Raw genomic sequence first — 15,815 nt, forward strand, 5'->3', positions numbered from 1 at the left:
CACTTACTGAATCGTATAATTAATAAATCAGGCAAACAGACACACAGGATTCAGAATTCACAATTTACACATTTTATTTCCCCAGAAGGAAACCTAGTTCTCATCAACGTTAACTGTCTGCAGACCTGGAGGAGAGGGAGAGAGAGGGGGGAGAGATGTTAAATGCCAGTCGAATAGGAGAGCGCCTAAGAAAGCATTAGAATCCGAGGCTGACCTTTACAGGTGGTGACGGGGACGTATGTGACGAGGGTGTACAACTTGTTGGCAGAGTCCTCGTCTTCGTTACGCTTCCTGGACAGACGCACGCGGAGGCGGTATGGAACATTCCTGGATGGTTACAGAGATAAAAGGTCAAAACGTCAGATATCCCTAATTTCTATACCAACGTAAATATTTTTTCCATTACCCAGCAAATTGAACTTGTGCCTTTGCCGCAAATCATAACATTCCTTCCTTTTCTGTCTGAGGCGGTCTTCCATTTTTTTTCATCAAGATAATTTGAAAACATATGACTCCCAGCCCAATGGTTCTAGGCCTCTTTAGGATGGCCTAACCCCTACCTGCTCCTTAATCATTGGATCTTAAGAAAACACTGAGAGTTCCTTACAACAACAGTCTGCCTATGGTGATATACATGCCGTAAACAGCTTTTAAGCAGGAAAACACTATTCCAAAAACACCTTTTTTTTAAATGGGGCTCTCACTCTAGAAATAACGTACCGTCTTTAGCACAGAGGTATGTAAGGTCTGCCTGACTCACCATGTAAAAAGGTGATGCTGATAAGTTCAGCATCACTAACACCCCCATGCAGAGACTTTACTACAGCAGATGTGCAGATCACAGAGAGTGCTGGCAGCTGGGGATGGGACTGTGCTCATGTGTCATTCCCATCCTTCTCTACAGGGGCTGAAATTCATCGGGTGGCCTCATCACTTCAGGCTCATTTGATCATTATGTGAAAATGAAGAGTACAGTCAACCAGTTTGATGACATCGGACCTGCTCCATGTTACCAAGTGTCTCTGTTGCTCATTACTAGAAGCACAATGAACCAGCTCATATAAAATTTGAGGTTTGTTGAGATGCAAAGCTGCATAAACAGTCGAAGAAGAGTTGCTCTCACAAGATTTGATGCGTCCTAACCTCATTTAACTGTAAATACTGCAATGCAATTGTGTTTTAGCAGGAAAGCATACCGTCTGAGGAGTACGAGTAAGTTTTCAAATTACATTTTTGTCACTGGACTTGCCCAGCTGAGGTTAAATGTGAATAAACCCACCATAATATTAAGAGGAAGGACTTAGAATGGACAGTATACTGAATATACATATACCAGGGACTATCCTCACCTCACTCCCTTGGTCCAGACAGCCTTGTTGAGGCGCGTGTCGATGCGGACATCAGGTGTTCCCATCTCCTTAACTGCAAACTTACGGATCTCCTTGATGGCACGGGGGGCCCTCTTCTTAAACGAGCTGGAAAAACAGAGAGTCAGACCCAGAATACAACACTGCCGTCATCTCCTCAAACCCACTGGAAACACATGGAGGAACAGTCAGCCCCACAATTTTACATATGCAATACTACTGCACAATATACATAATACTTTCAACTCAACCAATATGGATAACTGATCGCTGATATTGGTCAAAACATGACTTGGTAAATGGTAAAATTGATCAAATTAGTATAAATACAGTCTAACAGCTTTACACGTTACTTAATAAAGCCCTGGACAAAAACAAGTAGAACCTTAGCAACTCATGATTCAAAAACATAAGCCAGCAATTAAAATGTACAGAACTGAATGATATAATTTCTTAATTAGGTACAATATAACCCCTAAACCACAACGTTGGCATAAGATTTGATGCAATAACTATGGAGTAGGCTAATGTTACCCTTCAACACCCGTTACTGACAACAGGTACACACTAAACCATCACCTGTTCTGCTCTACACACTATAAGTTTCCCCACACCAAAGGCAGACACTTACATGCCATGTATCCGCTTGTGGATGTTGATTGTGTATTCCCTGGTGACCACCTCATTGATGGCCGACCGCCCCTTCTTCTTCTCTCCTCCCTTCTTGTTGGGCGCCATCTGGAAAATGGATTTTACACTTAATTTATTCCAATGGAAATTGTAATTTAGACCACCAATGGTTCAACGGGACAATTGCTATCAACATGACTTTCACACGTTTTTAAATGGAGAAGGGGCCCAATGTTTACAAATTGGCCTTGGAAAACTCGCGCCACCTGCCGGTAGGCTACAACAGGTGCAGAAGTGCATTTGAGGTGACTATTTGACAGCTATTTTTCCATGACAGCTAAACAAAAAAAATAATGGAGGGGTTGTTGTACATATTATGACATGTCAGCAAGTATCCGGTTTGGCGTTATCCTGTTGTTACGTTATCGGTGACATTTAATCTGTTAGGAGAATGGGCGTAGGATCTGCAAATGTAGCCCTAGCAATACCGTTGATTTATATCAACTTTTATAAGCCAATCGATGTGCTTTGACCGCTAATAATGCATCGACAGTGAAAGTTTGTGAGTATAGATGCAAACGGGTTCCATTATTGTTGCGATATAATGTATCAGGGAGAGGATGAACGTTGATAGACTGAATGGGACATTCCAACATTATACTCACTCTGTCCAGGAATAGTCCGAAAGGAAGTTGCAAGGGTTCATGGGAAGGCAAACGCTGACATTTAAATGTTAATTTCCGGGTCGATTTAATATTATTGTGATGATAACAGCATAACTGTATTTATAATTATATTTTTTATTTTAAAATAAATATAACCACCCTGTTTGAATAAGATATGAATGACATTCAAGGGCGATTCAGGGAAGTAAGTGGAGTAAACGACTTCAAATCCCACAATGCATATGTCTGTAACCCGACATGACTTCATATACCAGAATGCAGCTGGTGTGTAAATGCTAGCTAATGTTGTGAATGAAGTTCGAACCGAGGGATCCTTCCATCATCAAAAATACATCCCCACCACGTATTTATTCCGACGTTTTTCTCGTAATGGTTTAATGACAAGTTGGCGTCGACACGGTCAGTTCGTAGTGGTTAGCGCGTGATATTATTTAAATGTTTTACTATGGTTTGGCATGCAACCTGCAGTTAGCTAGGCTAGGCTAAGCTAACGCAGGCTAACGTATCATGTCGTGTTTACTTTACAATCCGCTTAAATGCACCTTAAACGCATGATACTAAGTTATGTGGCCACACGCGTTTTAAACTGGTACGTTACAGTGGGGCAGCACTATAGATCATTTCATAAACTCGAAAAGTCACTAAGTTGTGGAGAAGATGACACTGGCACCTAAGGACCTCTCCAACCTGCTGAGCATTATCTCGGAGGAGGCTTGCACCAACACCTTCGAGAGCCTCTCCGCGGCCTTCCACCACTACTTCGGCAAGGCAGAACACTTCCGAGTGGGCTCGGTGCTGGTGATGCTGCTCCAGCAGCCCGACCTACTCCCCAGCTCGCCGCAGCGGCTCACGGCCCTGTACCTGCTGTGGGAGATGTACCGCACCGAGCCGCTGGCCGCAAACCCATTTGCCGCCGTGTTCGCCCACCTGCTCAACCCGTCACCTGTGGGCGACGAGCAGGAGAGAGTTCTTTCAGGTAGGGGTTCACGGGTAGTGTCACACCCGTATGTGTCCCTATTTGGATGAGTGTGTCTCTCTTTTTGGAACGTGTGTGTTTGGATGAGAAGTGTGTATGTGTCTCTGTTTGGATGAGAGGTTTTGTGTGTGTTTCATTGCTTTGGAATTTTTATTATTTTTTACTATTATAGAATATGTAGAAAACGTTATTGAATAAATGCTTTGATTTGTCCCAACTCTGCAAACGAGTAACAATTTATTAGAGTGGGAAAAAAATGTTATACATTTTGAAAAGTGTTATGTCATCAACCTCACCACTATTCGCCCCCACTTTGTGTAAACTTGTTGATTCAACTTCTATTTTTTGATAACAAGGTCTGATTTTACGACTGTGGCAGTCAACATTAACTTAAAGGTGCCTCTTCTTAAACGTTAGATCTGAAGCTTACTCTTTCATCTTACCCTATTTTAAGCTATGTATGTGGGAATGTATGGTATGGGAAGTATGGGAAGCAAACAATATGTTAAAATAACTTCATCTGAATCTAACAGTGGGTTTTGTTCACTGCAGGCTTCCTGCCTCCCATCACCCACCCAGAGAAGTTTTTCCTGTCCCAACTGATGCTGGCTCCTCCCCGCGAGCTCTTCAAGAAGACCCCCAGACACGTGTCCTGCATGGACGTGGCCAACATGCCCCAATCCATCGACATCAGTGGCCTACAGCTAGCCCTAGCAGGTAGCCAACGCATGACATCAGAGAAGTCAGCCTATGGATATGTCACGGCTTTTAAATCATATTTCATTTCTCGATGTACCTGAACAATGCAGTCTACACTGTAGGCCGTGACCAGAGCTGTGTATACATCGCTGAGAGGATCTTTATTGGTTTGCTGTGTTTTAACCTGCTTGCCTAATGTGTTGAAATGGTCTGCAGAGCGTCAGTCGGAGCTGCCCACCCAGAGCAAGGCCAGCTTCCCCAGTATCCTCAATGACCCCGACCCTGATTCGTCTAACTCTGGCTTCGACAGCTCAGTGGCCAACCAGATCACAGAGTCGCTGGTCACCGGGCCCCGGCCCGCCCTAGAAAGTATGTTTTACCATCCTTCCTTCTTATGTTTTAAAACAGAGAAAACATTTCAGCACACTAGCTAGTCCTCAATGAGACCCCAAATCTGATTGTATTCTCTTTTTCTCTCTCTCCCATCCTTCTTTCCCCCTTCTCCCTCCCTTTCTCCATCTTATGCTCTCCTGCCATACTATATCCTCTAACCTCCCATTTGTCCCTATCCCTCCCCCATCCCTCTCTCTGCCCCCCATCACTTTCCCGCAGGTCATTTCCGCCCAGAGTTCATCCGTCCCTCCCCCCCGCTCCATGTGTGTGAGGATGAGTTTGCATGGCTGAACCCCAGCGAGCCACAGCACGGGCTCCAGTGGGATCGCTCCATGTGTGTGAAGAACAGCACCGGCGTGGAGGTCAAGCGTCTCATGGCCAAGGCCTTCAAGAGCCCCCTGTCGGCCCCCCAGCAGTCCCAGGTCAGGCCTCCACTCCCCCTACCGCCTGCAAACTGCACACACCACACAGGGAGGCAGAGTTTAGCGTCTATGCTCCTCGCCTCTGGAGCTGTCCATCAGATCAGCTAAGGGCATTACCACTATCTTCTATATTCCTTTTCAACATCTTAAAACATACCTTTTTGGTTTAGCTCTCTTCTCATCAAGTAATGTGTCATCATTGTTGCTTCAGTCTGCTTCTCCTATGTATTTTTTACCTCGATAAGCACTTTTCACTTACACTTTGTCTCTCTCTACCGTTCTATCCGCAGCTCCTGGGAGACCTGGAGAGGGACCCTAAGCTTGTCTACCACATTGGCCTGTCTCCAGCCAAGCTGCCAGATCTGGTGGAGAACAACCCACTGGTTGCCATAGAGATGCTGCTTAAGCTGATGCAGAGCAGCCAGATCACAGAGTACTTCTCTGTCCTCGTCAACATGGACATGTCCCTGCACTCCATGGAGGTGGTCAACAGGTAAGCTATACACACTATCTGCCCACCACACACTGTGTGCAGGCCTATACGAACAGGTCTTTTGTTTTACCAGAAGAGTAATACTTGTGTGCGTTTTAAGGTTGACGACGGCTGTAGATCTACCTCCAGAGTTCATCCACCTCTACATATCGAACTGCATCTCCACCTGTGAGCAGATCAAAGACAAGTACATGCAGGTTGGAAGAATGCACTCATGTTGAACGCTGTTGAAGTTTAGACTTTATTTTAGTTTTTATTTTGTGCCTGTGCTCTTTATCTGTGTAACGTCCTCTGTCCTCCTGTGTGTTTGTGTGGGATGTCCTCTGCTCTCCAGAACCGCCTGGTGCGCTTGGTGTGTGTGTTCCTCCAGTCCCTGATCAGGAACAAGATCATCAACGTCCAGGACCTTTTCATCGAGGTCCAGGCCTTCTGCATCGAGTTCAGCCGCATCCGTGAGGCGGCCGGCCTCTTCCGCCTCCTCAAGACCCTGGACACCGGAGACACCCCCGCAGACATCAAGCCCGCCAAATAAGGCCCCTGTGTCTCCCGCCTGCACCCCCTGCTACACCCCGCCCCCACGACCCCCGCCCCTCACCCAGCCCAGCTGCCAAATAGTGGTCCGCTAGAGCACGGCCCCCAGTACAGACTCTGATGTACATACTGACACTCTGCTCCCTGACGCTCCTTTTCTACTCCTCTCCGGGAGACCCATGGAACGCTGTGTGGACCTTTTATTTTCTTAACGCGGGAGCTAACTTTAGTTTGGTGTTATAAGGAGAATGAACTGTGTTTCATTAAACAGTGGAAATACTGATTCTGATTCTTACTGAATTCATTATAGACACATTATATGTGTTTATAGTCATATATTAAGGTCATATAATATTGACATGTATAGTAATGTACACATCAAAGAGATATAATAGACGTATTGCAATCTCAGCCCTCCTGGGTGTAGTTATACACTACACCTGTGGGGGGCGGTATACTTATTCATACAAACATGCACATCTTGAGCAGGTGACATGGGACATATTTCTGAAGTTCAGTTGTTGTGTTCGGGGACCGAATCAAACCTGTAAGCTGTAATTAACCAATTATCCCTGTAGGCTATTTTACTTTTTCTGTATATCCTTCACACAGAAAAAACATCACAAAGTAACTTTTGAATACAAACTGTTTATTCCCAGAACATATTTTGGCAAAATACTGATTGAAAACACAATGAGTCAATAATCAAACACCATATATTTTGACAAATACCTGAAAATGTTTGTGAGTTGGATCAGATTCTCTGAATCTCACAACTGGTTAAGAGACGGCATTCTTCAGCATAATCTGTACTAAACCTACTTCATAATTGCATAATGAATTGACCACTAGACACTTTTTGTTCATCGCTGATTCAGCTACATTGATAAAAACCTCAAACTTCGAATAGAATGCTTTTGGTACGAGTTAAAAAAATAATATTATTGATGCTAATATTGATCCCGGCAGATATGTTTCCATATTTCACATTTTGAGCCTAGGACAGATCTCATATCATTATATATCATAATGAAATCATATATATAGAATATTATATATGATATGTTTATTATTAAAACAGTCCAGGCAAGGCTGGTCACATGATGACCTCACACCCTCTTCATGCCGCGCGCCATCAGACAGGCGAACACAGTCATCACCATCTTGGGATTGACCTCCACTAGGTCCTCAGGTAACGCGTACACCCGTGCGCCGATCTTCCTCGCCATGGAGATAGCGTACCTAGCAACAGCAGAATAGCAACAAGAAATGACAGCTGTAGCGTTACGGCCTTTGGGTTGTAGAGACATTATTACAATGTAACTACAAGCTAGGGAACAAATAGGGTATGCAGCTACCTAGGGGTGTAAAGGCATAGTGCACTGTGGAAATTAATATATAGAACATATCAGGCTAGATTGTTCTCTTTAACCTATTTCTTTACCTGTTCTCAGATGTCAAATAGAAAGGAATCTAACACTGTTAAAAACAAGGTCCTGCAATCATTAACATAAATACACAGTAGGAGGCTCTGAGGGAGGAGGAAGAGAAGTAAAGGGAGGGTGAGGTGCTAAAGCCGCAGGCAATAAAGGAGGGGAGGGAGGAGTGCCAGGGGACAGAGAAGAAGATGCTGAAGGAGGTAAAAGAGGAGAAGGGTTACGGTCAAGAACCTACTTGGCATTGTTCAGTTTCTCCTCTTCAGTCAGATCTTCCGTCTTTAGGAGGTCGTATCGGATCGACCCAGGCTGAATGGCATCGATCAGGTTCAGCACCGGCATACTATTGCTGATAGAGCCATCCTACACACACACACACACACACACACACCGGTTAGTTGACCTGGATGTTAACATATAGCAGTGGGTGTATCTGAGTGTTAGCAGGTAGCAGTGGGTTTCTGGAAGCTTGTGTTACCATGTAGCAGTGGGTGTGTCTGGGTATGGGGTCTACCTTGAAGCCAGAGATGGTGGGCTTGCCAGCCTCTGAGAGTGTCTGGTTGACCCAGGAGACGATGGTGTCGTCGGTCACCTTCTGCCCGTCTCCCAGATCCTCCAGGATGTTCAGGGTGTACCTGAGGAGGAAGAGAGACAGTATCAGGACCAGATCTTCACACCTTCATCCTCCATCCCTCCTGGTCTAAGTGTCAATAGCTGGTTGGAACAATCCCATCCTAACAATGAATTAGACAGATGTGTGTGAATGGATGAATTTTTGCATTAGTGAACGGGTGAATATATAGATTGTCACTGTTAATGGATGAATGTGTGTATTAGTTAACTGGTGAATGTGAGCTGCCGTGAATACAAGTTCTGTATGTGTGCTCTGACTGAACTAATATTAAACACAACAATTCAAATAGAGCCATCATCATCTTCTAAGTAAGTATTAAGGAGGCGTCTGCAGCAGGTGCTACCTTCTCATGAGCTGCCAGAGGAGGGCCAGGGTGAGTTTTCGATTCCCAGAATTGAGGTCCTGCCCAGCGATGCCCACCAGGGAGAACTTGGCCTCCTTCTTGCCCAACTCCACCGCGTAGTTACAGTTCTCTAGCTGGAGGACAGAAGATGGGAGTTTGGGCATAGCATATAACCAAGCAATAACATTTAACTAACTTTCTTCATATTGCTGTCCAGTTTGGAGGGTTAGTATGTAGCCTAGCATTAGCAGAGATAAACCTTCTTCATGGTCCTGCTAAGTGTAAAGGCTATAATGGAGCCTAGCATTAGCATGTAGCTACCTTCTTCATGTTGCCCCCGAGCCGGGAGTAAGGTGGCTTGTTGACCCTCTCCCAATCCACCGGGACCTTGATCTTCTCGTAGAGCTGGAAGATGACCATGGCGTCTTCGATGTCCCTGAAAGAGCACAACACACCAGCAGGTGTGTTACATTTACATTTAAACATTCAGCAGACAAGTTTAGTCTGAGTAACTGACAAGTGAGGCTGAGAAAAACTGAAGCAATCAAAACTAAAAAGTAGTTGACCAACTAGTTAACAACTAGACAAGTAGCCATAGGAATCAGAAATACATGTTGTTGTCTTTTACAGTTACAGTACATGTCCCTAGAGACCTCTGCATGGTCATCCCAGCATTGATGACAGTGATAAGGGTTTCTTACAGATAGAGATGGTTGACGCGAGGGTTCACTCCTAAGGAGTTCATCCAGTTTCTGAAGGTCCGCTCCTCTCTTGTCTCTCCTGCAGAACAAACACAAACAAACATGGAGGGGGCTCAGAATCCTCTCACACAACAGACTAGGAATATAACCCCAAACATCTCTGGAATCAACCCAACTATAAGCAGAGGGGTGAGTAGGGGGCACCAGACCACAACACCAAGCTGTTTAGACTGGTGTGGAGAGAGTGGATACATCTCCACGATATCGACGCGTTAACACATTAAAAAATGTAGAAACAGGAGATACATTCACAGCATTTAGAGCACATCTGAGATGAAGAGATGTGTCTTCTCAATGTAAATCCAAGGTGATTTGGATCTCCGGACCTTCGATAGAGCTCCAGTCGATGTCCTGGTTCTCTGGTTTCTTCAGCGCGGGGTACTTGTTGAACAGGTTGGCCACGTAGGCCAGGTTCAGCTTGGGGTTGCCACGGACCACATCGGTCGCAGTGACGAACTGGCGACAGCCCAGCCTGTCGGCCTGCTCCAGCATACACTCCGCCCTCTTCAGGTCTTCCTTTTCCTGCAGGGGTCAGAGGTCAACGCCAGGGTCAGGTTCAGCAGAGGACACGACACTACTACAGCTGATTTGGTAACTACATCCCCCACGGCGCCCTGCAAACTGAATTGGTGCCACTGCTCATCGAATGTTTTGACCAAAATATTTACATTAATTAACTGAATAACAAATTATCTTAATTATCAAGTATCAAATACAAGTTTCCAATTAATCAATCAATGAGATACCTCTTTTCTGCCCTTTATCCTAACCTCGCCTCCCTGCAACCCCATTGTTTCCAGCCCAACCTTTAGGAATCCTAGAGTAGGATGCCTTATCCTTATTGATGACCTGTCTCTGAAGACACTGTAAGTGACTTTGGATCAAATTATCTGCTTAATAAATAAATGGTAAAAAATGTGGGAGGTGAGTGCATGTGGAGGTGCCCCTACCCTGAGGCCTGTCATATCGATGGAGATGGCTGGCACACCCTCTTCATCTCCTTTGGGTGCCACCTGGTCCAGGAGGGTGTAGTAGGCATTGGAGTTCTACACATTGAAAAGCACACGCATGCACAAACACACACAGGGATGCACACAGAGATGCACACACACACACACACACACACACACACACACACACACACAAACGCAGACACACACATCCACAAGGACACATAAACACAACCCATTAAGAATAACTCATAGATCATGAGCCATTTATCAATACATCATTAATTGAGTGAATGTGTATATTTGTGCATGTATGTACCTTGATATCGAAGCTGAAGTTGTTGATCTTGAGAGAGCCGGCCTTTTTCAGGTGGTAGTTAGCCCAGCGGAGGAGCAGCTCCTCTGGGGAGAGCTTCATCAGATCCTCCAGACTCTCTCCATCCTGTAGCAGGGCCATCAGAGCTACACACGCATAGTACACACACACACGAATAAACATCATATAGAACAAAAAAAAAATGAATAACCGCAATCCATGATACATGCTTACACATGTATAATACACGTGCAGATACATGCGCAAGCGCATGCTCACACACACAAACACACACACACACACACATACACACACACACACACACACACACACTCACCTTCGTTCCTGGTGATCTCGATGTCGGCGAACAGGCCGATCTTGATGACCTGCCATAGCAGACCAAGCACCAGGTGCTGCCTGCCCTCCTTCAGGTCTACAGCTCCAATGTTGACCACATGACAGCCGATGGCAGAGGCCGAGTTAAGAGCCAAGTTGAGATTCTCCTGTTGATACATATGCATAAACACACATGATACAGAGACACATATAAATGACATACGCACACACAACCTCCGCTTCCTTCAACTTGATTGTGAAGGGAGTGGGAGGAGCCTATCTACCTTGATGGTGGAGAGGGAGTAGCTTATCTTACCTGGATGGTGAAGGGAGTGAGTTTCTTCTTGTTGATTGTTCTCTCGTCGATGGTGTCCGGGACTGAGAGGTTGATCATCTTACTAACAAACCAGATACAAAAAGAGGTTCCTTTTTCAACAGTTATTTTGTCCAACCGCATTTTAGACAGTCTGAGTAACCAATAAGATATTCTATTTGGCCTACTCTTGATCTTAATCTGAATCCCAAAAGGTTTGGGGGAAACTCTTCTCTCAGTTCTGGGAAAAAAAACTCATAGAGAATGGATGTTAGACTGTATGAAGGCAGGTACCAGAGCAGGATGCCGTCCCCCACAGCTGTGAACAGCTGGTTGCTAGAGGGGTCCATGGGTAGCAGATGGCTGCAGTCCGGATCCTTCTCCAGAGCCATGTTCACCCAGTTCACGAAGGCCACCTTTTCCTCCTCTGTGAAACGCATTTATATATAAATATATATAAATGTGTGTGTGTGCGTGTGTGTGTGCGTGTGTGTGTGCATGTGTGTGTGTGTGTGTGTGTGCGTGTGTGTGTGTGTGTGTGTGTGTGTGACCTCTGACCTGAGTAAGAGTGCTGTGTTCCAGACTGTTCGGAGGTTCCGGCAATGGCGTTGATTCCCTCCTTCTTGTTGATGGCCTTCCTGAATGTATTGGCTACTTCAGTGCTCTTGAGCCCTTGAACAATCTAAGAAATAGAAAGAAAGTTGAGGAGGAAGAATCGCACCAGCGGTCAGCAACTTCTGTTGTAGAACCAGGACAGATGTTTGATAGTGCTGCTGTTGTATTCCCCTGTTTGCTGGAGTTCTGATCATACAGAACTACCCACCATGATTCAGAGTGATCTAGGCTGAAGTAACGCCAGTTCTCCTACCCTACATCGTTGTGCAGTGGGGACTATATGTTGTTTAACTGAACGATCATAGAAATGACAAAAATAATACCAATTGACTGCCACTGAATAACTATTAACAGCGAAATACTGAGCATGAAAATCAAATTGGACTGTAGTTGCAAATTAAAACAACTCCTCAGTCCATTGCGATGCTTTGAACTATTTATAGTATATTGTGGAATTGGTTGGGGCAGGTTTTGGGCTTGTAGTGTAGCCATGGTTGGACTGACCTCTGCAAACTGGTCGAAGGTGAGCTGTTCGCTGGTCTTCATCAGCTCCTGGACCATCTCTCGGACACGGTATCCCGGCAACGGCAGGTTAGCTGCCTTAAAGAGCTCATGGAGCTCATTCTTGCTGATGAACCCATTGCTGTCCATGTCTGCGGAAGCAGGAAAAGGTTCAAGGTTCTGTGCATGAAGCCAATGTCTACAGTCTAACCTTTGGGAAACCTTGGACAAGATTCCCCCTAACCACCTCTCCTTCAAGGTGAATTATCAAGCTTGACTATTTTCTAATGTAAGCGAGGGGGTGCCACACGAAAGTTGATTTGGGTGACTAGTTCAACTTTTGCGGGTATTAAAACAAGCTTAGGAAGTATTTCTCTCTTACTTTAGAAAATACCCAAGCTTGGCCCTTCCCCTTTCATGCTACGTGTCTGAATCGACAGCAGCAATTCTGGAAAGAAGTCTCAGCTTAACTCAGCTTGACTAAAAGTCTCAGCTTGACTAAAACAGTAACCATAATAGTGGTAGATTGAGCAAGGGTGTCCCTCGGCATTTATCTTCTTGGTCTTTGTATGGATATTGATTTGTAAACATTTGAAAAAAGTATTGTGAAAAAAATAACAAATAATAATAATAGTGTAAGCAGCTTAACATAGCACCATGTTATTACATGCATGATTCTGTTCGCATCAGCCATGATATTACAGAGGGTTAAATGAAGTTGCAAAGACCCATCTATCTTCAGAAACATGTTGGTAAGAAAAAAGCAGAAGGGGGAAGTGTGTGATTAATCTCACCGAACTTGGCGAAGGCCTCCCTCAGTTCCTCCTGCTCCTCTGCTGAAATTGGGGCCAGCGTCGACATGTTTGGAGCCTAGTGAAGCAGATCTGAAACCACAGCGCCGCATCGACAGTTAAAAATGTTTCCTACTCTGAATCAACACATTGACTGAAATAGAGCCGTATATGAGAATGCTGAATGGCTCATTTGTCCATTGTTTTTCTAAGTTACTTTGATACATTCTGTTCTAACTAAGGTACTGTTAAACAGTCTGTTGTTAAGTTATCAGGATATACAGTCAGATACTAAGGTACTGTGATGAAGTATGTAGCTAAGGTACTGTGATACACAGTCTGTTATAGTCTACACACTGTTTATGTGATATTGTTCTCTGATGAAGTCTTGAGTTTTACAGCAAGGAGGAACTTCTATTTATGGCGCAAGGCCAACAGCTAAAGTTAGTTTGCAGAATTTAAACTTCATACATTTTGCCAATATTTTTGCCTCAGTTTACGTTAACCACATGATCATATGGTGCTGATATGGGCTATCATGTTTGAATATATGTAAGGGGAGGAGAGAAGTGTGAGAGGGTGAGGCATGAGATGGTTTAGAAAGAGAGGATGAGAGAGGGTCATGATATAGCATTATCTACCACAAGTCAACCACAACCGTTTCTCTTCCTGCGTTCCTATGTTGAAGTCCCCGGAGCAAGGATAATGAGAACAAAACCAAAGAGAATAAATATGGAGTTATTTTACTATGAATTTGATTAGAGGTCCCTCCTTCTCTCTTGCCGCTAAAGCCATGTAAAATAATTTTTTAGAGGAATCAATATTAAAATAATATTGATTTCTCTAAAACATTCTTGGAAATTTTCTCTCTCTCTGCAATAACACATATTTTTGAAGCACCCTTTTCCAGGCATTCAATCCTGAGAAGAGAACGCCAGGGAAAACGCTGTGAGGGTGAAGTGTTGAAGAGGGTGAGGAGTGACATGGTGAAATTGGGATTTTCACACAAAAGCAGAAGAGCACAAGCAAATGATAGAATCTACTGTGTTGTCACATTCCATACTGCAGCACATGATGGATGATGTCATGTAAAAAGTGAGAGAGCTCTCCCTTCACATTTGGGCCGATAATGTGGACAGATAGAGTGAAGATGTAGAGAGAGGTAGAGCTCTTCCACCTCCTTATGTCTTAAGGTGTGAAAACACAGATGAATCAGTCTTCGACTGCAAGTTCCTCTGTTGTCAACCTCAGATCACGCCTACAGCTCTAGAGGCTGACATCAACCCTGCCTGTTAAAGTTGTAACCTTAATCCCTGACTTCATTGACCAAGTTTTACCACTTTGTTATTTGTTTTAACAAAATGAGAAGTGAAGTTGGCTCAGTTTTATTTTAACTTTGAGGTCAGTCAAATATAGCATGATGTCGATGTTAGTCAAGCGAAGGCAGAGTTGAACATGAGCCTGGGGTCTGAAACAGCAGGAAGAGCTCTGAAGCACTAGTTTCAGTTAATCTTTGCAGAGTTTCTTTCTTCCGTTATGCAGAGGAAGATTGAAGCCACAGACTTCCTCCTCGGTCTCAAGCTGTTCTGCTCTCAAAACAGAGACTCAGTTAAAACATCCATATAGCATGTTAGCTGCTAATTGATGACTCACTTTACAGCATGCTTACGTTTTTTCTACAGTGGTTTTCACTGTTTTAATTACTTAAAATGTGTTTTTCTTACAGGGATGACCCTTGCCTTGTTATGAGGATGTCATTGTACAGAATGTTGTTGTCAAATACTATACTGCACATCTGAGACTAAATCACTTAAATTCTTAACAGCATCATTTTAGAAACAAGGTAGATGGGTGGAAGACGTGTCCTTTTAAGTAAAGGGAGGATTACCCTTGGAAAGCAGTCCATTTTTTCATATTATTTGTATAATATTTTTAAACAACACAAGACAAAAAAAAGTATCTTGTTGAATGGCAATACAGTGTTGAGTCTTCAATTACCAAACAAAAGCTATTCATCACATTACCTGATGTCTTTCATGCATAAAACTTTAAAACATGAGACCATAAGCCATTCAAACAAAAGATTAATCAAAACCACCCTAGTAGACAGCTTTTAGACAAAATAAATCCCATTCTTTCTCCTTGCAGCTGTAGGATGAATCTACAGTAATGTAGATAAATTCCGACTACTACAGAGATATAGTCATCATATACTGTACATCATATACTATACAAAAAAATCCCCTGAATAAACTGCCAGGTATGCTGTTCACCTGTCGGTGAGTGTGTGTGTGTGTGTGTGTGTGTGTGTGTGTGTGTGTGAGTCTGTGTGTGTGTGTGTGTGTGTGAGTCTGTGTTTGTGTGTGTTACCTGAGCGTGCTGGGAAGTTGTGTATGTGTCTGAAGATGGCTCGGTCTGTCACCCCACTCCCCGAGTGCTACAGGGTATCTATAAGGACCTAACAATACGGAAGTGACATCAGATAAAGAAGAAGTACCGATGCTTGTCTTTATATGGCCATAACACAGCCAACAAGGAACAGAGGACTGTGGACACGCAATACCTCATTGAGGTTGAAACTAGCTCATGATGTAGAGCATCAAGCCTGACGGTTTGATCTCA

General features: G+C 44.1%; 3 protein-coding genes across 3 annotated transcripts; 1 reads left to right on the forward strand and 2 right to left on the reverse strand.

Moving 5' to 3' along the window:
* Positions 1–56: 56 nt before the first annotated feature.
* rpl31 (ribosomal protein L31) lies at positions 57–2,684 on the reverse strand. The gene is made up of 5 exons (XM_079733007.1): positions 2,663–2,684; positions 1,999–2,105; positions 1,350–1,475; positions 215–327; positions 57–125 (listed from the first exon to the last, which is right to left on the reverse strand). The coding sequence occupies exons 2-5, from the start codon at positions 2,103–2,105 to the stop codon at positions 94–96; spliced, it is 378 nt and encodes a 125-aa protein (XP_079589133.1). The 5' UTR covers positions 2,663–2,684; the 3' UTR covers positions 57–93.
* Positions 2,685–2,964: 280 nt separating this feature from the next.
* Positions 2,965–6,438, forward strand: cnot11 (CCR4-NOT transcription complex, subunit 11). The gene is made up of 7 exons (XM_079731191.1): positions 2,965–3,659; positions 4,212–4,376; positions 4,575–4,727; positions 4,971–5,173; positions 5,464–5,666; positions 5,767–5,863; positions 6,001–6,438. Exons 1-7 carry the CDS (start codon positions 3,341–3,343, stop codon positions 6,196–6,198), a joined length of 1,338 nt encoding a protein of 445 aa, XP_079587317.1. The 5' UTR covers positions 2,965–3,340; the 3' UTR covers positions 6,199–6,438.
* A 387-nt stretch (positions 6,439–6,825) lies between these two features.
* Positions 6,826–15,644, reverse strand: lcp1 (lymphocyte cytosolic protein 1 (L-plastin)). The gene is made up of 16 exons (XM_079733957.1): positions 15,564–15,644; positions 13,197–13,286; positions 12,406–12,554; positions 11,845–11,968; positions 11,581–11,713; positions 11,290–11,371; positions 10,975–11,140; positions 10,641–10,783; positions 10,322–10,417; positions 9,698–9,893; positions 9,312–9,390; positions 8,932–9,046; positions 8,611–8,744; positions 8,148–8,268; positions 7,872–7,996; positions 6,826–7,439 (listed from the first exon to the last, which is right to left on the reverse strand). Exons 2-16 carry the CDS (start codon positions 13,261–13,263, stop codon positions 7,307–7,309), a joined length of 1,863 nt encoding a protein of 620 aa, XP_079590083.1. The 5' UTR covers positions 13,264–13,286; positions 15,564–15,644; the 3' UTR covers positions 6,826–7,306.
* Positions 15,645–15,815: the final 171 nt, after the last annotated feature.

Source organism: Pollachius pollachius (genome assembly GCF_949987615.1).
Source record: "Pollachius pollachius genome assembly, chromosome: 3".
Lineage (NCBI taxonomy): Eukaryota > Metazoa > Chordata > Actinopteri > Gadiformes > Gadidae > Pollachius > Pollachius pollachius.